General features: G+C 42.5%; 1 protein-coding gene across 1 annotated transcript in view; it reads left to right on the forward strand.

Annotated features, from left to right (window-relative positions):
• The first annotated feature begins 2,964 nt into the window (after window positions 1-2,964).
• LOC126203426 (fibroin heavy chain-like) overlaps window positions 2,965-13,876 on the forward strand; it is an 85,637-nt gene continuing 74,725 nt past the window's right edge. The window contains exon 1 of the mRNA XM_049937739.1: window positions 2,965-3,028. Coding sequence (XP_049793696.1) covers window positions 3,005-3,028 — 24 coding nt within the window. The 5' untranslated portion in view covers window positions 2,965-3,004. The remainder of the gene's footprint in view (window positions 3,029-13,876) is intronic.

The following is a 13,876-nucleotide window of genomic DNA, read 5'->3' on the forward strand; positions in this document are numbered from 1 at the left end:
GTGCATGCGCTCCAGTATATCCAAGACGCGTGCATCAATTTCATCCGAACCTGGAAGATATATCACTCAACTTAAGGAAAAATATACTGTTTGGCGAACGTACTTCTTGTATCTTTAGCACGTGGATGCTGGTGGCAAGGAGTTATCTGCCAAGTAATTGAAAATAATCTTGTTGTTTATGTGGTACCCATAATTCTGGAACTGTTGGAGGCATTTCTCCGAATCGTTGGGTATTTATGACTTGGTACAAGCAGACGACTGCCATGGGACACGACATCTATAGCGTAGCTATTTGTTTGAAAGGGAGGAGGAGGAGGAGGACGAGGAGGAGGAGGAGGTGAAGGAGGAGAAGGAGGAGGATGAGGGGAGGAGAAGGAAGAGAATGGGGGAGGATAGTGATGTGAAAACATAATGCTGAAAAACTCGTATTAATTTCAACCAAGCTAGGTGCAAAAATTATGTTTCCAAAAAAAATACTATGGAGCTAGGGCATCCCTATCACGCTTAGATATGAGGGTTGAGGTTGGAGTTGCAAGTGGGTGAGATGTAAGTATAGCTCTGGAGCATAAATTTCCACCAAAAGTGCTACACATACGGCTTGCAACATAGGAAAAAGCTCATGTGGGTGTAAGGCACTCCAAGTAAGGCTAGACTTGAGATGAGACTATTCAGAGCGACCTTGAGTGGAATAACCACATAAAATAGTGGGAAAAGCAGACACCAGATTCAGATTCATCGGTAGAATCTTAAGCAAATGAAACTCAACCACGAAAGAAGTGGCTTATAAGGCGCTTGTTTGTCCGATTCTTGAGTATTGTTCATCTATCTGGGATCCCTATCAGTTAGGACTGATAGAGGAGACAGAGAAGGTCGAACGAGGAGCGGCGCGTTTCGTCACGGGATCGCCTAACTGGCGAGAGAGCGTTACGGAGATGCTAAACAAATCTGAGTCTGAGTATAATATCACAAGAGAGGTGTTGTGCATCACGGAGAGATTTGGTATTGAAATTTCGGGACATCACATTTGAGGAGGCGTCGGATAAGATACCAGTATTACTTCCCCCCACATACACCTCGCGTATGGACCACGAGGAGAAAATTCGAGATATTAGAGCTGGTACAGAGGCTAACCGACAATCATTCTTCCCACGCACTATCTGCGAGTAGAACAGGGTTGGATGGATCAGATAGTGGTACCGAAAGTACCCTCCGCCACACACCAATAGGTGGCTTGCGGAGTATGATGTAGATGTAGAAGTAAGTGATATGTGAAAATATCTTTAGCTGTGCTATACAAGTGTCACTGGGATAGTGTTGGTAGGACAATTTGTGACAAATCCGATATAGGTTGATTATTTCATTCCGTTTCCTTTCTAATATCTATTTATGCAACCTGACCTCTCTTACATCTGACCTGCGTTTCACTCGTCCAGTGCCTTTTGTTACATGATAGTTACATGATAAATAGTAATTTTAATATGAGAAACAGTACTAAAATGATTTGAGTGTCTAGACAATATGGGTTAATACTGACTATGAAATAATAAAGTTAATACTCGCATTGCTTTTACCACTACTGTTGCCACTAATAATGATAATGATTTTAATGGTAATAATAATAACTGTAGTGGATACGAAAAGAAATTATGGTTGTACGGAACAGATGTTTTCTGATATAGCGAGTTCTGGAGAAAGGAAATATGAGGAGAGACAACCCGCTAAAAACACTGAAAATCAGGAAGATCCGGCTGGAAAGAAATATGTACAGGGGTATAAGGTGGGTACTGGGAAAATGATAAAAATTAATTTTGCTTCAGTAGACATGTAATCAACTGTCGTCTGAAGCTGGAGACGTTATTCAGTCGTCTAATGCGGGAGGCGATTTCAGCGCCGGGTTTCTGCCATGTTGTTCAGATGACATCAGTATTGATGTAAGTCGGTAAATGGGCGAAGTGAGGTAATCAGGTAGTTATTAACAGTAGCAATGACAAAAAATGGTTCAAATGGCTCTGAGCACTATGGGACTTAACTTCTATGGTCATCAGTCCCCTAGAACTTAGAACTACTTAAACCTAACCAACCTATGGACATCACACACATCCATGTCCGAGGCAGGATTCGAACCTGCGACCGTAGTGGTCACGCGGTTCCAGACTGTAGCGACTAGAACCGATCGGCCACTCCGGCCGGCTAGTAGCAATAACAACAAGAGTTTGTTTCTTGAACTATGAGACTTAATTAAGGTGTGTATTAAAAGATTAATGGACACAGAAAACGTGAAGTTAAGAGACTTATGAAAGAGACAATGAGTGGAGTCCGCGAGAAATTGTTTCCTGAGAAAGGGAAAATTCGACGGAGACGATTTAATACATCCGGGACCAGCTAAGGTGGCCATGGGTAGAGAAGAGACTCGTAGGAATTTGGGGAAAAGGTAACTGAGTATCCGGCTTTAATTGGTATGCCGAGATGATGAGAGGGGTCCAAAGTGGAAAGAGATGGGAGTTAGCGTCAGAAGAGTGGAATGTGTAGCAGTATTTGGAAAAGTACAATTTCGTAGTCGGGTGCACCACACACGATGCTGCGATGGGGTCGTGAATCTCTTTAGACATATCGAACGGACCGTGTCGGCAAGTCAAAGGGTACCCCGAGCGCCCAGGACGATCATCCGGAGCACTTAACGGTGAAGCCAGTCACAGTTTGCCGCCGCCTCATTCCGAAGTGACGAGTTACGCGGCCGGCCGGGGAATGCGATCCGTCGCTTACGCAAGGTAAGGCCGGGCCGGGGTCCCCGCGGTGCCAGCTGCCCCCAGAGGTCGCGCGCGCCGCGGCGGCGAGCGTCCTTGGCAGTGAATCCGCCGACCGCGGCACCCCGCGCGCGCTGGCCCCTCTCTGATGGGAAGCACCCCCCACCACCCACCACGGCGCGTATATATATGTCGACGGCGGCCGGCGCCGGACACTCGGTCACTCGGCGGAAGCCCCTCAGGACCGGCCGGCGCCTACCATGACAGCCGCCCTCGTAACTCTCGTGAGTACCCAACGTCTACAAACAAATACAAGACTTTTTTTTTTTGTTTTTTTTTTTTTTTTTTTGCGGATAGGACTGGAAAGGGGGACGTCATTAGTGCACTGTCTGATTTGATGCAGCCTATCACAGCTTCTTCATTTGTGCCAAATCCTTCATCTTAGAGCATAGCTCACACCCGCCACCATTATTTATTTGCTAATTACGTACCAATCTCCCTCTTATCCTACTTTTTTACCCACTCTGGCTCACTATAGCTGTGAGAGTTATTCCAAAGTCTTGAAACAAGTCATATCATCCAGTCCCGCACTTTGATTAGTGTTTTGTAAATGTCCCTTGACTAGTTTTATCTGTCCACTCCACTTCGTTTCCCACGTCAGCATCACATTTCAAATGCTCAGAATGCCTTCCTTTCTACATCTCCTATAGACCGTGGTTCACTTCTGGGCAGTGCAATGCCGCAATTGAATATTCTTAGAAACTCCTTTTTAAATTAAGGTCGATATTTAATACTATATACTAGACCAATACAGCTCTCATTCCTGACAAGTACCAATGAATTTTTTGTCAGCACAATCAATATTTGCCTTAGCATATCGTACTCAGGAGGTAGTGGAGCTGACCGTGATGACGACGATGTGGTTCAAATTCATACTCATATCTTCTACAAATTTATAGGTCTGCCGATACTATACTGTAGTCAAATGACGACTACTAACACGATTACTCATCAGTTATTGCTTAATGGTATTTAATGTGATTTTCAAAAGAATTTGCTCGTGCAGTTTACAACATTCTCCTAAAAAATACCAATTATTAAGCTGTCAGAGATCGTTTTGCTAACCAGTTTCCATCCTGACTAACTAAAAGAATGCTCAGTGTCAAAATAGGAAAACGATGGAATACATTAGTGGGAACGGAATATTCATTGTTTGAAATAATTACAATGGGCGCATGACAAGGATCACTATTCGGTCCACTCTTTTTCTTGGTATATATAAATGATCTCCCATTGTATACCCAAGAAGTTGAACAGTTTTGCAGCTATTTTAAACAAGCCTAATTGAAATACGTCAATATTTGAAAACAGATTCATTTTTTGAACATTATTAACTCATTCTGTGCAAGTGTCGCTGAAATTTGATAAAACACAACAGATCAAACTCCGTTTTACACTAGTCTTGACCATTCCGATAGAACTAAAGCTCGAAGTCAGATCAGAAAATGAAACAGGATAACGCAAATTCTTGATGTTTCATAAGAACTTGAACTAGTTGATAATCTTTAATGTTTCAGTTCAATAACTTTAACGGTAGTAGCATACTTTCGAAACTAATTTTTCAAAAAGTTCACTTACTTATCCCATTTTCACTCGCTAATGTCTCGTGATATTCTATTCCTGGGCAACACTTCAGTAAGAAAGCAACGGTTCACTACAAAGAAGCGTGTGGTAAGGATACTGTGTAGTGTTCATTCTGGGGCTTGCAGACAACTCTTAAAATAGTTGGACGTACGGCCAACAGCTTCACTGTACACTTACTTCCTTATACAGTTTGCTATCGAAAATCGATCACATCTCGCAAAACACCAGATATTCATAAACGTAACACGAGAAGGAGGAATGAATTACATTATCGTTCACTCGTCTCCATGTATTCACCAACAAAAATTTGAAACTATAAATTCAAACACATAGTGAAAAGATATCTGCTGAACAACTTCTACTAGACTTCACAATTTCTGAGTATATAATTCTTATCTGTGTGTGTGTGTGTGTGTGTGTGTGTGTGTGTGTGTGTGTGTGTGCGTGTGCGCAAGTGACTGCACATCTCAGAGCACAAAGAACAATTTAAAGTAGCATTTTGTAGTTTTCCATCTCTACTATTTTAATTTAAACTTTAGTCAAAAAACTGAACGTCACCAAAAATTCATGTAAAAGTCAATTTTTCAGTGAGAAAAAATTGTAAACTAAAAATCGCTCCACACCATACTGAAAGATCGCAGTTATAGAACCTGTAGATAATTAAGTAACCTTTAAGATCTACTGTTGAGGTAACAGGAACACACATACCACATCCAAACCTGTTGTTGTTGTTGTGGTCTTCAGTCCTGAGACTGGTTTGATGCGGCTCTCCGTGCTACTCTATCCTGGGCAAGCTTCTTCATCTCCCAGTACTTACTGCAACCTACGTCCTTCTGAATCTGCTTACTGTATTTATCTCTTGGTCTCCCTCTAAGATTTTTACCCTCCACGCTGCCGTCCAATGCTAAATTTGTGATCCCTTGATGCCTCAGAACATGTCCTACCAACCGGTCCCTTCTTCTTGTCAAGCTGTGACACAAATTCCTCTTCTCCCCAATTCCATTCAATACCTCCTCTAATCTTCAGCATTCTTCTGTAGCACCACATTTCGAAAGCTTCTATTTTCTTCTTGTCCAAACTCTTTATCGTCCGTGTTTCACTTCCATACATGGCTACACTCCATACAAATACTTTCAGAAACGACTTCCTGACACTTAAATCTATACCCGACGTTAAAAAATTTCTCTTCTTCTGAAAACGCTTTCCTTGCCATTGCCATTCTCCATTTTATATCTTCTCTACTTCGACTATCATCAGTTATTTTGCTCCCCAAATAGCAAAACTCCTTTACTACTTTAAGTGTCTCATTTCCTAATCTAATTCCCTCAGCATCACCCGAATTAATTCGACGACATTTCATTATCCTCGTTTTTTTTTTTGTTGATGTTCATCTTATATCCTCCTTTCAAGACACTGTCCATTCCGTTCAACTGCTCTTCCACGTCCTTTGCTGTCTCTGACAGAATTACAATATCATCGGCGAACCTCAAAGTTTTTATTTCTTCTCCATGGATTTTAATACCTACTACGAATTTTTCTTTTGTTTCCTTTACTGCTCGCTCAATATACAGATTGAATAACATCGGGGAGAGGCTACAACCCTGTCTCACTCCCTTCCCAACCACTGCTTCCCTTTCATGCCCCTCGACTCTTATAACTGCCATCTGGTTTCTGTATAAATTGTAAATATCCTTTCGCTCTCTGTATTTTACCCCTGCCACCTTTAGAATTTGAAAGAGAGTGTTCCAGTCAACATTGTCAAAAGCTTTCTCTAAATCTACACATGCTAGAAACGTAGGTTTGCCTTTCCTTAATCTTTCTTCTAAGACAAGTCGTAAGGTCAGTATTACCTAACGTGTTCCAGTATTTCTACGGAATCCAAACTGATCTTCCCCGAGGTCGGCTTCACCCAGTTTTCCCATTTGTCTGTAAAGAATTTGCGTTAGTATTTTGCAGCTGTGACTTATTAAACTAATAGTTCGGCAATTTTCACATCTGTGAACACCTGCTTTCTTTGGGATTGGAATTATTATATTCTTTTTGAAGTCTGAGGGTATTTTGCCTGTAGGAACATGTAATCTGTATCCCCCACTTATCACTTAACTGGTACACACAAACCACACATAACGATGTTAATATACTGAGACAAACCTTCTTCTTCAACGTCGAACACTCCACTTGCATGCGTTGACGATGGAAGGATGGTAGACAGGGTTCAATGTCCCGTCGACGGCTCGGTCGTTAGTGACGGAACACAGGCTAGGATTTGGGATCAAAGGTGAAGGAAATTGGTCGTGGCCTTTCAAATTATTCTCCTTCAGCAGTTTAGGGAAGTCAAGCAAAACTCAAATGTGGCTTCTTGGGCGGGTATTGGAACTGCTGCCTGCAGAATTCCGAGTCTAATGTCTTAGCAATACGCTTTTCACTATCCTTTCGAAAATTCTCGATATACTGATGTCGACGTTATTGGTTTGTTACTTTTTATAAGATCACGTTGTAAGCGTTATATTTGATGTAAATACTTACGTGGGGCCTCGCTATCAGTAAATGCCTAGTAAACAAACAATTCTGCTACCAGAAGTACTTGTTCTCGTATTAATGAATACCTAAATTTCCAGTGAAATTTTTACATCAGTTAGTACACACAGAAAACCAAAAACCAAAATTCGAGTACATTCCGAAAGCGCATGTTTCAGTCCGTGGACATATTAGAACAAACATAGAAATAGTTAAGAGTTGAAAGAATGAGATTTCTGGGCCTTTAGAATCAAAGAGGAAGTGTGTACCACTTTTGCAGAACAAGTAAGGGGTTTAATTTATCAAAACAGCATTTAACAGTTTTATATGCTTTTCTGTGCTGTGCTGTAGCCAGCAGCCGCATCTGCTTCTTCGAATCCTACTAAAATAAAATACCTTTAGTTTCGTACTTTTTCCTTCTATTTTAGTAACCATGAACCCATTTCAATGCGACAGGTGGGCTGAGGAATGGGGGTGGGGGGATGGGGGTTGGGGGTGAAACAGACACCAGCAATGAACGATCTTGAACCACCTTGCACAACTCCTAACCAAAATCACAAACACCTCTCATTGGCAGAGCGGAAGGAGAAATGAACCTGGATCCTTCAGAATTTTGTCATTATGCCGCCTCTCTTGAACGGATTACCATGGTAGTTCTGGTTTTTTTCAGTCGTAATCTTTCCCACATGAAGGTCGTTACCAGTGTCATCTGATTTCTTATGGATGCTTGAGCTCATTTCAGCATTTTCCTTTTCTCGCTTAGCTAGTGATGTTTAATGTCTTCCGTGAGTCAATCTTGCAAAAGCACCCTTACAGGCGTTAGCCTTTATTTTCCTGGTGCTTCTGTATTTGATACGTTTCCATACGATACTGTTTACCGGAAAGCTTTACAACGCGTTGTGATATGTTCATGCCAAAAACATGTTTCAATTTCTGTCCCGTGATTTTCATTAAGTACTATACGTCATTTCAGATTTGACTGAAGGCGCTTGCCTGGTGATATTGTGCTGTGAATCTTTTTCTGTACTGTAGAAGAATAAAAGAAGATTCGGGCTTAACATCTCTTCGGTGACGAAATCATTAGCATTTAACACAAAGTCGGTATGTATTGGATAGAGAGAGAAATGGTCCGAGTAATTTGTAAAAGTAAGCATCCCGGAATTCCCGTTGATGTGGTACACCAGGTGATGTACAAGAAACTTAGTAAGACATTTGGCTTTGTGATGGCTTACAGATTAGTTCAAAGTCTCCTATTCATATGATTTTTTGTAATGCCTTTCTCTTTTCCGAAATTTGGAGTGGCCATTAGCGTTCTTTTTTTTATTTCTTACAATAATGAGCCAAACTAGACCCCCTGTTTCATAGCTTGTTTTTCCGTCTTTGGAACGAAATACGCGTCAGGTATCCGACAGTTTGTTGGTAGGTTTGTGGAAGAGTATGACACTACATGTCTACGCACAGGACATGCAGCCGGCCGCGGTGGTGTAGCGGTTCTAGGCGCTCAGTCCGGAACCGCGCGACTGCTACGGTCGCAGGTTCGAATCCTGCCTCGGGCATGGATGTGTGTGATGTCCTTAGGTTAGTTAGGTTTAAGTAGTTCTAAGTTCTAGGGGACTGATGACCTCAGATGTTAAGTCCCATAGTGCTCAGAGCCATTTGAACCATTTTTGAACAGGACATGCAGTTCGAGTAAATAATGGGCCGCTGACTTGCGTACGCAGTGATAGTGTCCAATTGCGACCCAGATGGATTCCATAGGCGAATTTGGTCACCGAGACATCAGTGTAAGATCCCTACGACGTTCCTCAAACCACTGCAGTACGGTTCTGGCCACGAGACATGAACAATTAAAGTGCTTAAGAGTGACATCGCCATCGGGTTATACATGAAGCATGAACGGATGCAGGTGATTTGTAGCTGTCAGCACGTCTTCGTTTACTACCATAATTCCCATCCAAGCGCAGAAGAACTTCTAACATAATACTGCTCCCACCAGCCTGCACGTTCGGAGCCGCCGCCCCCCTCGATGACGGCCTTTTTGGAGACGACCACCGACCTAGTGTATCAAAAATGTAATTCATCCAAGGAGCCGACCCCTTTCCTTTGATCAACGGTCGAATCCCGATGATCCCGTGCCCTCTGCAGTCGTACTTCACTATGGCATTGGGTCATTGTGTGAACATATAGGCGTGATCTGCTGCGAAACTCCATGTTCAACAGTGTGCGATGAACGGTGTGCCCAAAACACTTGTGCGTGCACCAGCATTGTGCTCTTTAAGCAGAGATGCCACAGATCACCGAGTTTCCCACTTTACAGAGCAGACAAGCTTCCGAACCCGACAGTCTATGAAGAGTTGTGGATGTCGAACCATTTAGCGCCTAGTGGTAGTTTCACTGTCCTCCAACCTCTTTCCGAGATGCTCACAACAGTTGCATGTGAACACTCAACCAGCTTCGCCGTTTTCGAAACACTCGTTCACAGGCTCTGCATAATAATAATCTGCCCCTTGTCAAAGTCGCTTATCTCAATGGATTTCCTCACTTCGCTAGGGTGATCCCCGATCCGTGTCTGCTAGGCTTACATACTTTTGCTAACGCGTCACGTGGCCGCAACGCCACCAGGCGATATCCAACGTTGCGGTGGGCAGTGGTCATGAAGTTTTGGCTGCTCAGTGTATGAGTACTTGGAATCGTCGTTAACAATTTTTTTTAAAGCATATATTTCCGTGATTTTGGATCGCATATTGTTCTGACCTGGTGCATGAATGCTATTTGTGCAACCAGAGACTGTTTACATGAGGCTTTACAAGGGAATGACGACACTGAAAATATGTTCCAAACCGGGAGTCAAACCTGTACTTTCTGCTTTATGCAAGCGGTCACCTTAACCGCTTTGCCTATCCGTGCCCGACTCACAGCCAGATCCAAACTTCCATGTGTCGTTGTTCCTGTGTCACAACCAATATTCGTACGTATATTATTAATTGTCGTGCAGGGAAGGACATTTTAATTGAGAGTCTTTGCCTGGTAACGGGGGACAAACTCAATACCGCACTGCCTGTGTTGTTAAGAAGAACGACGCATTGTTCCTTCGGACATACATACACAGGCACAGGAATGTTGTCTCAGAGAGAAATTATTGCACAAAAGGAAGCTACAATACTTTCAAAAAATGGCTCCAAGCACTATGGGACTTAACATCTGAGGTCATCAGTCCCCTAGAACTTAAAACTACTTAAACCTAACTAATCTAAGGACATCACACACATCCATGCTCGAGGCAGGATTCGAACCTGCAACCGTAGCGGTCGCGCGGTTGCGGACTGAAGGGCCTAGAACCGCTCGGCCACACTGGCTGGCTACAATGCTTTGTTAAGTTCTGCAAAATATATTTAGTACCCCAGACGTGGAATTTCTTTTCTTTATATAGAGAAACTGTAGGCAACACAGTTAATTATATCGTATCATTGAAAGGGTAAAGGACTCTGTTGTTCAACGAGGAAAATTTTTTCTCATCTTTTCGTGTCCCATGCAAGTGAATTTAATTTCTGTACCACTTCAACTCCTTCACTTCAATCTCGATGTATTTATTTTGATTTACATGATTTTGACCAGCAGCTATTGAAAGTTCACGACGTATTTTTAAATTGTGTAACTGTTACATACGTTTCTGTCCGCCCCGATAGCTGAGTGGTCAGCGCGGCGGTCTGTCACGCTAAGGAGCCCGGGTTCAAAAAATGGTTCAAATGGCTCTGAGCACTATAGGACTTAGCTTCCGAGGTCATCAGTCCCCTAGAACGTATAACTACTTAAACCTAACTAACCAAAGGAAATCACACTCATCCATGCCCGAGGCAGGATTCGAAGCAGCGACCGTAGCAGTAGCGCGGTTCCGGACTGTAGCGCCTAGAACCGCTCGGCCACCTCGGCCGGACCGCCTTGGATCGATTCCCGCCTGGGTCGGAGATTTTCTCCGCTCATGGGCTCGGTGTTGTGTTGTCCTCATTATCACTTCATCATAATCAGTGGAAGGCCACGGCGAACCACCACTGGAATCACTTCCCTAGACGCTCATGCGGTGGACCTCTCTCACGAGGCTTCCCCCATGACAAGACCTGCCGTAAGGCAGAACAAGTTGAAACATACGTTTCTCTGGTGCTCACTGATCTAGGTTCAAAATGGTGATTGTTACAGTTATATTTTATAATTACAAAAACCCTATGTCATGCAGAAGTAGTAAAGGAAAAATTAAAAACAAAGTCACTGTACTGATGAACGCAATGTGCACCGTGCGGCAGGACAAGTAAAAGCTAATAATGCAAACTGTGTGGTAAGCATGCGGCGCTCTTCCCTGAAGATTCTCGCGAGGAAGCAAACTGTAACAGTTTGCGATTTACTGTCTACTGTCTCTATACTTGAGGCGTTCTCTGCCAAGCGAAATTTTTCCTGTGATTTGCATTAAGTGACACGTCGTGCTTTAGTACGAAAAACATTAAGCCATCGTGAAATACTCCCAGCGGAACGACCGCTGTTAAGGGCGACAGTTATTGTAGAAAGTAAGCAGCAAATGACCACTTCGAAACACTTAACTACATTTCAGGGATGCGAATGACGGATGAAAGGGCGCGAGAAGCCATTCGCGACATATATATTCGACACGAAGAACAGAGCGGTTGGGAAAAAGCGTAGAAACCACTGCAGATCTAAAGAATAGACTATGACGTAATTCAGTCAGCTATGATGTTCTTTCCTCTAATTTGGTAAGATTACGACGCTGTTATTGTGTTGCTGAGGTGCAGAAGTCAAGGAACGACTATGGAATTATTTAAACGCTCAAAATTTGCTTAAACTAATAGGTTGCAACACCTTTAAGGTCGTAGCGTATCTTACATCCGCTTAGTTCTAGATTTTATTGATATGTCGAGAATGGCGGAAGGACGTGAAAGTGAAATTGTATCGCTGGTGTATATTTTCGTTATTTTGTATCTAGCTTATTACGAGACAATGATGGGAGAACTAGAGTCATTGATACTTCTCTTTACCTACTACGGCACCGTACCCACCTTATCTTTATTTTGTTTCCTTCCATTATAAATATTCATGCGTGTGATAAATTCAGAACTAAAAAAACCGTCAGGCTAGGAAATTCCTTATAATGATAACTATTCTGGGCAGTCATGGATCAAGTTTTCATTTCCGAATACAGAGCGAACGAAGAAGAAATACATTCAATGAAGCATATCTCCCTTTTGGGCACGATATTGGGCTGTTTGTGTGTAATACCGATACAATACAACAACGAATGGAAGGACAGTGGTGCAAACTTGAAAGTAGCCCTGTAGATCAGCTAAAATAAAACTAAAGTAATGCATAGCCAGCACGTGGCGTACAAAGTTGTTGGAATTAACAATGGTCGTAGAACTATCTGCTGAGCGGGCAGAACAACACAGAAACAGCAGAGTAAAACTGACGTGAAGTGCTCTTGGTGAGCTAGATAGACTCTTCAAACTAAGCTTGCGGTATGTTTGAAAATGTAAGTTTAGAGCCAGTCTACATTACCAGTTTTGAATTATGGCGGTGAGAAATGAACTCAGAGAACAAATGAGAGATGCGTTAGCGGAAATAGTACGAAGGATAAGAAAACGACAAATGTGAATTAGGAAACAGACTGGTGTGGAAGAAGTAGCTTTCATGTAAATGAAAATGAGGTGCAAATGGCGGATCGTGGAGCCAGGGTAATGGATGATAAACGGACGAAATAAATTCCTTCCAAGACATGAGAAACAACCGTAACGATGACCCACCGGAAGGCGTTTTATTTTATGTGTTTGCAGTATCCTAAGATGACAATGCTTACTGACAGATGCTTTATAAGAGATAGCGAAAGGCAAAATGAGGAGGCAAATATGCCAGTTAATAGGTAAGGTAAAACTGTAGAATAGTTAGATACTGAGAAAAGAATGGTAGAAGACAGAGACTGATGGATATACAATATTATACAAACACATGCGTGACGAGCATAACATAACAAAATCCTTCCATCGTCTAGGTCATTTCTCATCTCGTTGTGTCCAGTAAATAACGAATGAGAAAGTCTTAAACATTGAGGTTGTATTACGTGTTGTGACGGCACTTGTGAGGACGATACTGGGACCGAAATAGCGATGCGTAAGTGAGCGCCGAAGTTACTACCTCGCCTTTTTTTTAAACAATAGTATTGGTCATCAGATAGGAAAGGGCTATTCCACAGTATTACTTGAGAGTATAGTTCCTTCTGGTGCGGAAATGTGGCCATTTACAAATAAAAGAAGCGACAAAATTAGGACAGTAGAACTAAACTTTATGAGAAGATGGCTGCAGGTAAGCCGTGAAGGTAAGAGCAAAACATAAAAAATATAGGAGAACATGGCAGTGACTCACACCATAATAAGTTGACTGGAGAATAAAAGTTTTCAGTGGTTTGGACATGTTAAAAGAATAAGCAATGACAAGTGGCGCAAGAAAGTGTTAATGTGGGCTCCAAGAAGAACTAGCGGCGACGGAAACTTTTGTTATGGAAACTGTGTATTAATCGAGCAATGGATAAGAAATGGTTAACAGCTTACTACATCTCCATCTACATCTACATCGGTACTTCGCAAGCCATCTGACGCTGTGTGGTGGAGGTTTCTTCTGGGAGCACTAACTGATCCCCTCTTGGAATTGGAATAACTGAGATTACTGGAAGGAGAAACCGACTAATCTCTAATGGGAAACGTCTAAGAAGAAGAGAACGTCCACCCAATTGCCTGCCCACATGTTCCACCGATCTGCATTTTATTTTCATTATAGTCTACAGGCTAGGTAGGTGAAGTGAGAAAACACGAAAGAGCAATAGGAATGGGTTTACCTGAAGGTCGTAGTGCACGATAAAATCTCTGGAAGGGTGATTGTCCAATACTGGTTGTCAAATGGCTGTTGATGATGATTGA

This window comes from Schistocerca nitens, chromosome 9, assembly GCF_023898315.1.
Source record: "Schistocerca nitens isolate TAMUIC-IGC-003100 chromosome 9, iqSchNite1.1, whole genome shotgun sequence".
In the NCBI taxonomy this organism is placed as follows: domain Eukaryota; kingdom Metazoa; phylum Arthropoda; class Insecta; order Orthoptera; family Acrididae; genus Schistocerca; species Schistocerca nitens.